Below are 15,596 nucleotides of genomic sequence, written 5' to 3' on the forward strand. Positions count from 1 at the left end.
AAATTTAAATTCATGTGAGCAGTCAAAAACTTGAAAATATTAAAATTTTGGAAAGAAAATAAAAACTTGAAAATATTTACATTTCTTGCGCTCTATTATTTTATGTACTCTTAGGTGCCTGTGATAGCTGCTTGTTAAATTTCCGCTTTTTTTCCAATCTACCCCCTTTTATAAATTTTTAAAGTATTTTCAGCCATCAAAAGAAAAGTCCCTTATTTTTCTCTAAAAGCCTGATTTTAGTCTATAATTACCTTATTTTAGGGTATATAGAGAAACAAATCTCACCCCTTCTCGCTTTTATAAAGCACCTGAGAGTAATGATGTGGTCGCGGTCTTTTGCTTCCCAAGTTTTTACATGAATTTGTCTTTAAGTGGGAAAAGGAGCTGCTAGGCTCAGCTACTCAAAACCAATAAATCATATCAAAAGTAGTTATTTACCTATCAACAATAGGTCCCCTGGTGGTGTGAGTTTGAAACTAGTCACCACTGTGTTGGCATCGCTAACATATGACGTTATTTGGACTTTGAACCCATCATCTTTGCATTGGTTGTGGATAAGCTTTTGGAGATTGGGGTTGAAAGTAGATAAGTTGGTTGGGGCGGTTGTTGAGAAATATGTCGTGATGTTGATGTTTTGACAGGAGATACCAGACTTTCGTTCTACAAAACATTTAAGGTGGTCTTTATACTTTAGGCATGAAGTGAAAAGAAGGGCTTGAAGGGAAAAGAAAGTTTTGAATTTCTGATTCAATCTCCATGGGATCAAAACGAATTATACTCAAACCACTTTTCAGGCGAAGGGACCAACAATTTAGTTCTAATTACAGAAAGATTGGAATAATAGATGTTCGAATAAGAGAGAGTTGATTGTATCTAAAGTTGACTCTCTCTCTCTCTCGTTCGATATTCAAGAAACAAACCATTTTCTTCAAATCAGAAAAAGATATCTACAGTATATGGCCCCCAAAACGGAGACGGCCCCCAAAACGGAGGTTTTCATTAAAATGAAGATTCTGACTTGTAGATTTATCAGAATTAAACGATTTTTGTTTATTTTGAAAGAATGATGGTTATACTAAAAAATGAGCATGTTTTTGATGGTTTGAGACAGATTCAAAATAACTTATTTGCGTCTAAAGGAAATACTTTAACACCAAAATTAGATAAAAATTGCATATAACTCACTCTAGCTCCTTGGATATTGAAAATAAGTTATGAAAACGGGGTATAGGAAACTTTCTACACCTAATGCCGTTCAGAAAAAGCAAATACATCTGTGACTTTAGAGGCTGGGTAAAAGATATAGCATTTTAAAGGTCAACCACTATTTTGGAGCCCTAGAATCAGCATTGAAAAAAAAACGAAAATTCTAAATATGAGAAAAAGCAAAAAATCTTGGAATTCTATTCCTATCACCTTGAGTTAATAGTTTATAACAAAAAATTAACATTGTATATAAAATTTTTCGCTGAATAATCAAAAACGGCAAATTCTGTCATTTTCTTGCAAAATATAGGAGAAAAATTTCTTTAAAGCTTAATATTTTCAGTTTCAGTTAAGCTTTTTTTCTAAAATTTTCACAGCTTATTCCATACATGAATGGAACTATTTTCAAAAGAGATTTGTTTTCAAAAACTTGATTAAGAAGTTGTTAAATCAAAATTGTCATTTTGAAAATTTCTAAATTTTCAGTTTGGACTTGAAATATTTCATAAAAATCATAAATTTTACATCCATCGGGTCGTAAATTTAAGGGAAAACACAAATATGTTCATAGTTTTTCCCCCTATTACCAATGGGCTTAAAAATTTGATTTTAACTACACCTCCGTTTTGGGGGCCCCAAACCTGCATTTTGACAACCAGGGGTATACTGTAAAAATCTTATCAAATAAATTTATGCCCAAAACCCTCTAAATCATATTTCAAAACTATGGTCAAAATTTTGTATTCATATCTTAAAGATATCTCGAGAAAACGCTAAAATTTCAAACCTCCGTTTTGGGGGCCATTAGAAAAAAGCTACCTATCTTTAAGCGATTGAAAAATATTGTTGAAATTGAAAATTTTGAAAAAGAACTTCCAGGAAATAAAGTAGAGATGTTAAAGGTTTTCATGCAGCAAAAATTTTTGTAAAATTTGAGAGAAATTTCAAATTTGATCGCCGTTTTGGGGGCCACATACTGTATTAGTAATTCATAAGACTTTCCAGCTGATGGAACCAATGTATTAGTTCGAATTATAGAGAAATTCGAATAAAAGGATCGAATTAGGTCAACTTTAAGGGTGAAATCAGGTAAAATAACTCAAACCATCAGATTATTCGTTTAAAGCTCCTCACGTGGTTTTCTTTTCATTTCAAAATTCAAGAAAATTAAACAGAACATACCGCCACATCCTGGTGGATATTTCTCTTGGAAGGTACCGTCTTTCAGACAATTGATTCTCTCATGATGGAAATGTTGGACCTCGACGAATGATTGGTTGGCTGGACAAGCTAAGTCACACGTGATTATATATTTGCCAGGCATGTTGGGATCGTTGACGTGACACTTGGATGTGCCCTTGAATGGTCTGTATCGGCAAGTCTCGTTACCTCTGTTACATCCACAACCTAAAGGGGTTGAAAGCAAAGCATTTTCAGAAGCAATGGCCGTGTGGTCTAATTCGTCGGCACCACAAATCAAGGGTTCCCGGTTCGAAACCCCGTTCCTACCAGTGATGCCTTCAGTTCATAAATAGCCGAGCCAGGTTGCCGTAGATCCCATTGAAAAGTCCTAGACTACCAGGGTGGATAGAAGCGATGGTCGAGTGGTCAAAGTCGTCGGCACCACGAATCAAGGGTTCTTGGCTCAAAATCCCGTTCCTATCAGTGGTGCCTTCCCTACATAGATAGCCGAGCAGGGTTGGCGTAGATCCCATAATTAGTCCTAGACTACCGGGCTATCCGTAAAATATCGCTCTAGATCGTTCTACGGAAGCGATGACACTTCTCATGTACCCTGAAATGCGGTCCGGGACGCATGATTATACAATGTGCTTAGAATAAATAAAAAACGCTTTACCTTTGACATAGACTTCCATGACGCATGTATCGACATTGTTTTGTTGGTCGGTTACCGTGGCAACCACTTTATGATATTTGTTCGATTCAAAGATGGTACCGTTCGATGGATTGAAAATTGCACTCTTGATACCGACGTTATCACGGAAAATTCCTAGAATGAAAAACTTAACAGCTTAGTATAAAAAGAGACAAAATGAGGCCAAGTAACTAAAGCAAAACAATCGCAACAAGGCATACATCAATCATAAATATAAATTAGAACCCAGTCGCTTTCTCTTTGGTTTTCAAGCAAAAAGGCAGTGCGGTTTTGAATGTTATGGCCAAGCAATAAAGTCAGATCGTCACAATCGCCACACATCCTTTCACAGCAGAGCGTGGTAGTCGCAGAATGGATGATCTTTTATGAGATTAGAAATGATATAAATCACTCAAACCTGAGTTTTTTTGGGGTATTTCTCTAAAATAAAAATCGATAGTTTTACCTTTAGACCAGGTGACGGAAACATCGATGTCACTTCTGATGACAATATTCTTTGGGCATGAAATTCGTGGCTTCTCAGAATCTAGTGAAAATTTACATATAACAATATAAGTTCTCTTATGATATCTCATTTGAGAAAGACACGTAAGATGTTGAAACGTCGATAAAAAATTATTTCATTTTTTGCGTGTGATGACTGTGAGCAATTTCCTTGTCATTGAATTCTCAGAACTAGAATATATATGCTTACAATTCATCCCTTCTCATACAATTAGAGCAGTCGATTAGACTCTTCGAGAAAATAAACTACATTATAACTGTATTATATAAAAATCCTATATTATAGGGGGGTCCTTGCGTTCTTTTTCAAATTCGCAAAAAAGCAGTCCAAAACTCGGAAAATAATGTCTCTATCAAATGTTTTATCAGGTAATGACGTAGAACTTTGAATTCCGTCAGTCGTAACCACGGGCAACACCCTCTGTCGTATCAATCTCATTAGCTTAAACTACTTGGTTAAGGTTCTACGGTTTGGTCCTTGCATTCTATTTCGAATTTGTGCGGCAGCAACAATATAAATCGTAAAATAAGAAGTATTAAATATTTAAACGACGTACCCTCGACGAAAATTCTCAAGTCACAAGTTGCATTGTTCCCTACACTATCTGACGCAAAGTACTCAATGACGGTCAAACCAGCTTCCATGTAGGTCGGTGATGTAACCACGGAAACACTGTCAACATCAATCAACTCTCCGCTGTTATCGGTTGCCGTTGGTTTCGTCCAGTCCACCAACATTCGAGATTCGAATAATGGTAAAGTGAAGTTTTGTTGTTCGCACTTGAATACAGGCTTCATAACGTCTGAAAAATAGAAGAACAGATTGTCAATAATGGTTTAAAAGATGTCCAAAGCTTAGGCATCTGTTTATGCTATAAAGAAAATGTTTATTTATAGTAGGTATATCATAGAGGTTTGGGAATCAGTCTAAATTCAGCTATAAATACTCTATTTATAGCGGGTTAAACTTTAGGGAAATGATAAACAGACAATTTAATTCAGTTTTTTTAGGTTAGAGTTCTTGGCATCTATTGAAAAGTGTTAAAAATACTATTCTGTAGAACTTATTACATAACCTTAGTAAAAAATTGTCGATCAGAAATACTACCATCTAACATAATTGTTCGTCTATTTCTTTACGGGAAAAGCTATTTACACCGATGTGGTTGGTTATCCTTGAATCCTAATCTTTCATGGATTATCTATTATTAGAGAAAATCATCCCTCCTACCTTTGCAGACAGGTAAAGCACCAGTCCAGCCGTTGCCAGTTTTTTGTCCAAGATAAACACACGTTCTCTCTGCATCACCAAAAAGTTTGTATCCTTGTTTAGTACACGTGTATCTAACAGTCTGTCCAAGAGCAACCGTACCGTTTCGAGCACCGTTCAATGGCGTACCTGGATCAGGGCATGGTGATGCTAAAACAGATCAGATTGAAAATTTTTTTTAAAGATTTCACAATGACGAGTGGATTTTTTATTAGTCAAATGTCTTTTTAAAAAACCTTTTAAAAAGGGGCATCTAAAAAGACATCTTAGCAGCCCTTCAGTCTGTTCCTACACGCATGCGTAATTTATCGTTATTTAAAGCATAACTATCCAGGCCAGGGCTATGGACGACGCAATTTGTCGTTCTTTTTGACTATTTTTTAGTAAATGTAGGATTCCTTAGATCAATTCCTTTAGTATTTGGCTCTTAAAAGGGATTCACAATGGGAGGCTTCCCCCGCGACCACATCGCACGGCTTACGTGAGGAGAAACCCAAAGCCGAATAAAAAGCGAAACAAAATGGAAAGTATTCTATAAAAAGTGAATTATTTAAGGCTGAGATACTGGATTCTTAACGCTCCGACCCTTAACCTGATAGTATAGAAATCACCACTAGTGATGCTAATTTCCCTAATAAAAGGAACCTTTTGCACACTATCGATAGAGGAGGATCCAATTTTCCATAAAAACTTGTCTCCTAATTGTGAATTATTAGAAATAGGGAGACAATTGATTGCATTTATTCATAGTATGATATATAGTCAGAAAAAAAGACACTTTTTTATTCTGCTACTGGCAGTTTCATGCCACTTTTGTGAGTAAATTAGTATGATATATATAATTTCCGTAAAAACTCACGGGCACAGACAGGTGTAAATCCGGACCATTCTCCATTAGCTTGACACGTGGTTTGATTATGACCAATCATTTGATATCCTCCAGAACAATGGAATGTTGCATTGTCTTTATATTGTGTACCATTTGTCTGGGCATATCCGTTCTTTGGAGATTGAGGGACGCCACATGAAACGCCTTAAATGGTAAACATCGGATACATCAGGGGGGGGTACAGAGTCAGTGTACTGGCCCATAGGATACTAGCTTGATTTTTGGATGGTCTTCCAAAAACTTAGACCACCACCCTTTTTAGTTCACTGTAATAACTTTCTTCTACGGTCATGGCTTTGACACCACCCTTTACATCCCTTTTAGTACACTGTACTAACTTTTCTCCACGACCGGATTTTTAATATCACCCTTTCAGTACACTGTACTAACTCAATTTTACCTAAAAAATACACCACCCCACCAGCAATGGGCCAGTACACTGACTCGGTACCCCCTGGATATATACATCTACTGTTGTTTGAGGTGAGTTCCACTTCCTAGACTCGATTACTATGTCATTTTCTTGCGGGAAAAAAAACAGCGCTTGCGGCTAACCGCAAAATATCTTTGGAAAGGTGCACACAAATATTTTATGTTTTTATATTCTCAGGATTTAAAAAATCACTTTTAAAATTGGTCTTTTTAGGGAAAAATAGGCCATATTGTAAAAAAACCGATAACATTAAATTCCGCAAAAGCACTAAAAAACAACATACGTTCACAAACAGGTGATTTTCCTGACCAATAAAATTTGATAGCATCTTGAACACATTCTTGAAGTAGATTCCCAGATGTTCTTTCATATCCGTGATCACACTGATATTCGACGATACTTCCTTCAGCATAGCGACCAGTACTGTTGTGGATTGTCCCGTTGACAGATTGGATTGAGTTAGAAACATCTTTTGGCATCAAACAGCCAGATTCTACAATAAAGTTGTCTTTAAAAATAAAGACGAATCTGCTTCGGCGATAGAAATATGATAATAAACTTTGCAACACTCACCCTTGAGGCTACACCCCCCAACGCCACCTTTCGAGGGTCATAAGTCTTGGTACAGAGCTTTAGAAAAGCAATTTCTGACTCCCCAATAGCTAACCTTCTTAAATTATGTACATCAGATTTTTTTTCGCGGATTTCGCGGAAATGGAAATTTGAAAAGTCCTTATCTGCAAAATATTTTTGAACAAAACTCAAAGCTTCTAACAAATAAATACTTTTTAAATGTTTGCTGGAATCAAAGAGGCGCTGATAATGCGTATTTCAACAACCAACAAGAATGGTTTGGCAATAAAAGCATCGAAATCGTGAAAATATTGAAAATATTGTTTCCCACATACAGTAGTACCATCCGCGAATCTTAATAACCGCGAAAATTTATCCCACTAAAGTATATCAATTGAGAATGAAAGTTGCGATAAAGAGCGTAGCCTTTTATGGTCACAGTAGAAAAAGTTTTGCCAGAAGTGATGGCAGATAGAGGGCACTCAATCGGTAAGTAGAAAGCTATTTGGAACAATTTCCCAGTTAAGTCTCAAGCTAACCAACTCAGAATTAAAACTCTACATTCTAGACGTAACTTAAAGCACTTAAAAATCATTTGTGGTGTTTAAAATTTTGCAGGGAATACCCCTTTTATCAAATATTATGATTTTAAATTAGGAGAGTCGCAGTCACTTACCGACACATTTTGGGAATTTTTCACTCCAAGTTCCATTCTTTAAACATTTTGGTTTTACAACACGATCCAAAACATACCCCGGGTTGCACCGGTATTCTAGCTCGACCGGGTATCGATTTCCGTAATTTAAAATGTATCCGTTATCCAGATAGTCAACAACAGGACATGGGTTTCCTACGGAGAGAAAAAAACAATAAAAAATATAGTGGAGTCTCCATAACTCGAACAGAAATTTGTTCGAGTTAAGGGAATTTCGAGATATGAAGATATCTTTATAAACATTAGGCATTGTTAGCTGAGGGACCATAAAAACTTGTTCGAGTTAAGGAGACATCCGAAATATAAAGGTTCCAATTAAAGAGACTCCAATGTAATAATTTTGGTAAAGTTTAACAGAAAAATGAGAGGTATTTTCACGAAAACGGGCTTTGATTGCCAGAACTACAAGTATAAATTGTCAATCGCTTTCTTTCCATGCAGCCATGTTGAATACTCGCAATATTTTTCGAACAATAAAAAAACATCATTTATGATTTTCATGATGTGATATATGGAACATTAAAAAAAACGGATGTCTAATGATTACTTACATATTAAAACTAACATTTAACAAGTACCACACTTCGGCTAACATTCCAGAAGTTTGCTCAACAATCAAATCAAATTCCCGAATAATTCAAGAGACGAACCAAGTTGATCGCCTAAAAAAGACTCTGCAAAAACTCGTTTACTGATTAAACGCCAGTTTGGTTTTGTAATTTTCCAAACTGGCTGTACCACAGCACTATTTAAATTTCTGTCAATTCGGCGCTCTTGATTGTTGAGCAAAGCTTTTGGTTTGATAGCAGTAAGTACGATAGCAAAGGCTAGGTTCGGATGTTTCCGTAGACAAGATAAGGTCATGTATACGTACCAAAACAACTGTGATATTCAATAGCGGTTCGTTCTTCGACTTTATTCAACGTTTGATTACCAGTGTATAAGAAGTAGCCGTCTTTACAACTACAATTATAAGCGCCTGGTGTGTTCGTACAGATCTGACCACACTTGACAATGTTTGTGGCGTTGGAGCTACACTCGTTAATGTCTAAAGAGGAAAACAATCGAAATTTCATAATAAATTTTGCCCTATGTATTACAATGAAGTGAATACAGTCGCTTAGTGGAGATGGATTTCTCCTAATTCACTGTATCTGTCTCTGTCCAGGCAGTAGACAAGATTTCACTTCTAGCTCTAGCTTGTTGCAATTAAGTCCTCGGGTTCCACAAATGACCGCAAATGGCATGGTTATGAGTTCGAGTATGACCGGATCCGTTGGTTTTCCAACGGTTCTGGTAGCTGGTCAGAAGACAACATGACAGCGACTGTATTCACTTCAATGAAATATCATTATGTGGCCAAGGATACACAGGTTTTAGAATTAGCTCTTTCCATTTTTACGATTGTATCATCCTATATTGAAATTTCTCAATCGTTGGAAAATAAAAAGTGATCATTTTAATAGTGATTATGACTCTGAATGACTGAGTGGTCTATTCAAAATCCAACAGTAATTGGCCACAGGCGAAGATCTAGGTCAGATAAGAAGAACCACTTCTTTTATTAAGAGTCTGAACTTGGCACCTAGAAATAATCGTTTGATTTAATGACAAAAAAACCTTGAACCAACCTTTACAAGTGACTTCATCAATTTTTTGATAACCTTCTTCACATATACATTGGAAACTACCGAATGAATTGATACATGTGATATCACCTTCGCCTTTGCATGGTGACGGTTTAGCAGCACATTCATTCGTGTCTACACACACTGCAACATCAGGATCCCACATACCAACTCCTGCGAAAATATGACAATCAAAATATCAATAACAACCAATCAGATTATGATAAAGCAGATAGATAAAATTAAAAACTGCCTCCAAGATTTATACCCAGAGGGGTTCTGGGTTTACGAGATGTGCCGCCCTTGGAGGGACTTAAATCGAAGAAAAACCCAAGTTTAGTGAATTTCAAGACCCTTATTGGGACCATTTTACTAAAGATTTAAGGAGTTTGAGCTGTTTTTTTTAGTTTGTTTGTCTTTAGGGGGACTGGAATTAGATTTTTGTGATTTCTATGACCCTTATTTGAAGATTCAAAAAACGGACCCTTAAGGGCCGCACACACCCGTACCCTCCTTTTTACCTAGGTGACCCCCAGATTTATATATAGTTCAGTGGGTATAGCACTACTTAATAGCAGCGTAAGTAAAACGAGAGCGCTAGATCTACATTTCTTTGAATACTTGTGATGATGTAGCGCCTTTTGACGTTAATCTTAGACACTGCAGTTGCTTCTTTGCGGGTACTACTTTCAGAAAAACTCCGATCAAAGATGGCAGATAAAGCTTACTCCAGGGTTAATAAAGGTCAGAGGAAGGACGTCAAATTACTGAAATTGTAGCATTGATTTTCTTACAAACAAAGCCTTAGTGGCGTTGAATAAGTTGATTTCGTTGGCATAGAATAGAGTTCTGGAATGAATTTTTCTTCCATTAAAATTACCTTTGCAAGTTGATGTTTCATTTCCGTCAGCGTGGAAACCAGTAAAGCATTGGACTTTGACCTTCGAAGCATAGGGGTATGACGTCATGTTAACATTGACACCTTCTAACATACCATTCTGTGGTGGACTCGGTGGGGTACAGCGAATCTCTGGAAGAGAAAGAAAAGGTTTAAAATGAAGAACTAAAATCTTACAATCTTGTGTACACCTTTTTTCTTTTATAAGAACAATGAAGCTAAAAGAACAGGACAAGAACAATTTTAGACTCAATGTGCCTAAAAAAATAAGAACGACCGAGTATCATCAAAAATTTACTGATTCTTATGACATCTCGCCTAATATCTCATCTCTTCTTATCTTGAAAGTGCAAATCCTATCCTGGAATAGTTAAATTTAAGCCAATTACCGTAAGTTGGTCTAATGTCGACATCTCTCTTCTAATTTTGACACCCTTCTTTAATGATAGGAATAAGAGGAAGGTCGGAATCACTGATGGAAACTATTCTACTTTCCTTGGCGATCAGAGTGGCAAAAAACTTGTGTCTATTATTGATCCCGACCTTCCTAATTATCTCTAAACAAGGGTATCGAAATTAGAAGAGGAATGTCAACATTAGACCAATATACGGTAGGGCTCGAGTGGTAAAAGTAATAAAACAGTTCACTATACCTGTACAAGTTGGTGCTTGTGCATTCCATTTCCCATTAACACCACAAGTAATCGATGATTGTCCTTCCAATAAAAATCCTTCATCACATTTGAAAGAGACTGAAGAACCAACTGTGAAATCGTCACCAATTCTTGTACCGTTTGTTGGTTTGCCAGGGTCTTCACATAGTGAAACTAAAAAAAGTTAAAAATGGTTTTCAAAACTGTCCTGCATTTCATAGGGGAAGGTGAGAAATTAAAAGGAACAGTTTAACAACCGTAGTGCATCCGACTAAGGTGCGCAAGGTCGTGGGTTCAACTCATGGTCGGGTCATACCAAAGAATTCGTACAAACTGGTACTTGATGAAGGGTAAGTGGAAAAATCCAGGGAGAAAGAGATTTCAGGTAGCCATCGAAAGAAGAGCTTTTGTGTCACCTCCGACTGCTATCGCAAAACTTACTGCTAGTAATAAGAAAAATAAATTTTTGAAATAGAATCTCCTTAAAATCAAGGTTAATTTTTTTTAATTCCAACATCGTTTTAGTGTGAGACTCCAGGTATTATGGTTCAATGGGCTATTCTAGAAAAACTTCAAAACTGTCAGTGAAATTTGATGAAAAATCCACAAGAGCTTTCAGAAAATCCCAGAGAGTACTTCAAAAACTTTCAAAAATTCAGATTGACCTCCTCAATAAGCGGATATTTTTTTGTTTTTTTTGAAAAGCTTAAATGTGGTGGTGTAGGTATATCAAGACACCACACAGCTTAGACTTACTTTTACAAGTTGGATGTTCGCCACTCCACGTCCCATTCTCTTGGCAAACTCTTGTCTGGTCACCATCTGTAACCTCGTAGCCAGCATCACAATAATATTGAATGATAGTATCAACAACATAAACTGTCGCATTAGAAGGGATCACTTTGAAGCCACCATTTGCTACTAATCCAGGGAACATGCAGAACGCAGCTACAGAAAAAAAGGATGAATAGAAAATAGAAATTCAATTTAATGACATCATATTAAAATTAATCAGTACCAAATCAAAAACAAAAAAAGGGTTTTTAAACTATTCCAACTGATTATGCGTTGTCCTGATGGCTCTAAGGCCCATAAAGAACCTCTATACCAAATGTCAGTCCCCTGTCAGTCACATTTCATAACTTAGGCATTAATGAGGAGAACAAGTCGTCCTTTTTTGAAACATGTAGAGCAGATAAGATACTACAATAATATCAAACATACGTTTGCAGTATGGGGTTGGTTGAGACCATTTTCCACCAAAAAGACATGTCTGTTTATCACCATTGACCAGTGTATAAAATTTATCACAAGTGTATGTGACCACACCTCCATAGTGCGTTTCGCCACTCACTTTACCATTGTCAACATCAGGCATATCACAACCTAACAAATAAATAACAACCTCTTATTATCAAACTTTGAGAAAATTAGTGTCAATAACCCTGTGTCTGAGGGTGAATATTGGGTTTAGAAATGACAGAAAATGTTTTCTCTCCAAAAATATCATTAAGCTGAAAAGATAGTCCTGACGTGAAACAAATCCTGCAATTTCATACATGTTTTTTATAAAAATATCCATGTTTTGTATGTTTTTACCGTGATTACTAATTTTCTCGAATGTAAGCTTGTATGAATCTATTTTTAAATTTTTTTCAATTAGCAGCTGATGATTGTCGTGTTACAAAGACATGAAACTGAAAGAAAATGCAGTAGTTGTTTTTTTCTTGATGATAAGAATATCCAAATTTTTTGAAGTCTTCGGATATTCTTAGTTTTTTAACAGATTATATTTTGGCCATAGAAAACTTAAGTTCTTATATAGTTTGTTCTTATAAATAACAAGCAATATGCTGAATGGACCTACCTGATGATTAAAGTTAGATAGCAATGCGAAAAGAAAAATGAAAAAAATCAGTCAGAAAATATAGCGTTTAGCGAAAATACACTATACAAGTAAACTAAACGGCGATTTCCGGCATTTTCAACCGGAAAAAATTTTTTCTCAAAAATCGAACTCGGCCATGTTTTGAGCATTGCGAATACGCATCTTTCTGCAAAAAATCAGAAAAAACTAAAAATGAAAATTCGAGAAAATATCAAAAAACCGATTTTTCCGACTTTTTCGACAATCGGGCTCCGTCACATTTTAGGTATTGTCATATTGCATCAGTGTGCAAAATTTCATAAACAAATATAAAGTACACCTCGAGAAATTCAAGAAATACTGTCTTTCCGGCGAAAATAGGTTGTTCCGGCGACTTTTAAAATAGTTCCGGCTTCAAAAATCAATTTTATTGAAAATTGAAACATACTTGATGGTAGGAATTGCTATTGATAATGTTTTTGAATGAAAAAACAACCAATTATAAGGAAAAAGTCCAATGAAAATCTAGAAAAACGGCGACTTCCAGCATATTTCATGTTTTGTTCCCATGTTTTGGGCATTGTTAATACGCATCTTTGAGCAAAAAATCAGAAAAAAACTTATGATAAAATCTCGAGAAAATGCCAAAAAACCAGTTTTTCCGGCATATTTCCGGCATTTTCGCCAGGAATTGAATTTTTTTCGAAAATCGGGCTCCTTCACAATTTACTAGGTATTGACATTTTGCATCAGTGTGCAAAATTTCATTAAAAAATATAAAGTACAGCTCAAGAAATTCAAGAAATACGGTTTTCCGGCGAAAATCGGTCGTTCCGGCGATTTTTAGAAAACCCGGCTTCAAAAATCAATTTTATTAAAAATTGAAACATGCTTATGGTGGGCATTGCTATTGATAATGTTTTTAATTGAAAAAATAACCAATTATATGGAAAAAGTCCAATGAAAATCCAGAAAAACGGCGATTTCCGGCATATTTCCGGCATTTTTGGCCGTAAATGAATTTTTCTCACAAATCGGACTCGGCCATGTTTTGGCGATTGCTAATACGCATCTTTGTGCAAAAACTCTGAGAAAACTATTGATGAAATCTCGAGAAAATGCCAAAAAACCGGTTTTTCCAGCATAATTTCTGGCATTTTCGGCCGGAAAAGTACGTTAATTGAAAATCAGGCTCTGTCATATTTTAGGTATTGCCATTTTGCATCAGTGTGCAAAATTTCATGAATAAATATAAAGTACAGCTCGAGAAATTCAAGAAATACCGTTTTTCCGGCGAAAATAGGCTGTTCCGGCGATTTTTAGAAAGTTCCGGCTTCAAAAATCACTTTTATTGACAATTAAACCATGCTTGATGGTGGGCATTGCTACAAATAATGTTTTTGTGTGAAAAAACAACGAAATATAAGGAAAAAGTCCAATGAAAATCTGCAAAAACGGCAATTTCCGGGATATTTCCGGCATTTTCAGCCGGAATAGAATTTTTCTCAAAAATCGGACTAATCCATGTTTTAGGCATTGCTAATACGCATCTTTGTGCAAAAAATCAGAAAAAACTAATGATGAAATCTCGAGAAAATGCCAAAAAACCGGTTTTTCCGGCATATTTCCGGCATTTTCGGCCGGAAATGAATTTTTTTCTAAAATCGGGCTCCGTCACATTTTGGGCATTACCATTTTGCATCTTTGTGCCAAAATTAGGAAAAACTAATGAGCCAATCCCGAGAAAAGCTAGTAACGAACGAACGAACGAACGAACGAACGAACGAACGAACGAACGAACGAACGAACGAACGAAACGAACGAACGAACGAACGAACGAACGAACGAACGAACGAACGAACGAACGAACGAACGAACGAACGAACGAACGAACGAACGAACGAACGAACGAACGAACGAACGAACGAACGAACGAACGAACGAACGAACGAACGAACGAACGAACGAACGACGAACGAACGAACGAACGAAGAACGAACGAACGAACGAACGAACGAACGAACGAACGAACGAACGAACGAACGAACGAAAACGAACGAACGAACGAACGAACGAACGAACGAACGAACGAACGAACGAACGAACGAACGAACGAACGAACGAACGAACGAACACGGGTTAATTTATAGGACCTCCAAAGGTAGGTCCAAAAAGCATTTCTATTCAGAATCCAAAATTGATTCTAAATTTCCATTCACTTCGGACAGAAGGTTTCCAAATTCGCTGATATTTAGCTTATCCAGTAATTCTCTAACTAACAGAGCAATTTTCACTGGGGTAATGAGAATAATCTTTTTAATCGTATAATGAAAAACAAGAAATTTAGCTGTCTATGTTAAAGTGATTTTAAGATTTTTTTATATCTTTTTGAGTTTTAAGCTAAAAGATGTTCTTAAAAAATATTCTTATTTTCACCATTTTTTGGTTATTTTTGTGCCATTTTCTAGGAAAATGGCTGTTTTATAGTATGCGACGCCCTAAAATGTTCTTAACATGTTCCTAATATTTAACCTAATGTTCTTATAAAAAACGTGTACATTTATTTAAAAAGGGTCATCATACCGATGGAGTAGGTAGCATTAAAGCCTTTCATTCGGTATGACTTGTCACTGGTGAATCTCAAGGTTAAATCATTCATCTCAATCACAGATGTAAACATGCCAGTCTTGTCTTGATCTTTAGTTAAGGATCCACTATATTCATGAATTTTGCCTCCATTACCATTAAAAACTCTAACAAAATCATAATCTTTTTCTGTATCAAAGAAATGGAATATGATTGAGATGTTTCTTTGTGTTTCAAACTTCCATGTACAATTCAAAAGATTTGGGTAGTTAGTGTAGCCGAAACCAGGCGATGAAATAATGCCAAAGTCCTTTTTCAAAACAGCATAGCACCCTTGAAAAAGAAAATAATATTAATTACTATAATTGTCAACTTATGCAAAAATAGATTTGTATATGATACGGTATTTGCAGAACACAAGAACATAGAATTGGGCTTTTCCAGAAATAGTCCCCCGTCCTGTTGAGTATATCGGAG

General features: G+C 36.0%; 1 protein-coding gene across 1 annotated transcript; it reads right to left on the bottom strand.

Annotated features, from left to right (window-relative positions):
• Nucleotides 1-2,326: 2,326 nt before the first annotated feature.
• On the bottom strand, nucleotides 2,327-15,459 carry LOC136821764 (CUB and sushi domain-containing protein 1-like; the record flags this gene model as incomplete). The annotated part of the gene is made up of 15 exons (XM_067077979.1): nucleotides 2,327-2,613; nucleotides 3,065-3,217; nucleotides 3,549-3,629; nucleotides 4,165-4,410; nucleotides 4,839-5,027; nucleotides 5,737-5,910; nucleotides 6,483-6,692; nucleotides 7,449-7,622; nucleotides 8,362-8,535; nucleotides 9,119-9,289; nucleotides 9,996-10,145; nucleotides 10,667-10,840; nucleotides 11,423-11,614; nucleotides 11,891-12,052; nucleotides 15,117-15,459. Coding segments are annotated over 15 exons (2,880 nt in total), but the record flags the coding sequence as incomplete, so codon positions are not given.
• Nucleotides 15,460-15,596: the final 137 nt, after the last annotated feature.

This window comes from Clytia hemisphaerica, unplaced genomic scaffold (genome assembly GCF_902728285.1).
Source record: "Clytia hemisphaerica strain Z4C2 unplaced genomic scaffold, Clytia hemisphaerica genome assembly, whole genome shotgun sequence".
In the NCBI taxonomy this organism is placed as follows: domain Eukaryota; kingdom Metazoa; phylum Cnidaria; class Hydrozoa; order Leptothecata; family Clytiidae; genus Clytia; species Clytia hemisphaerica.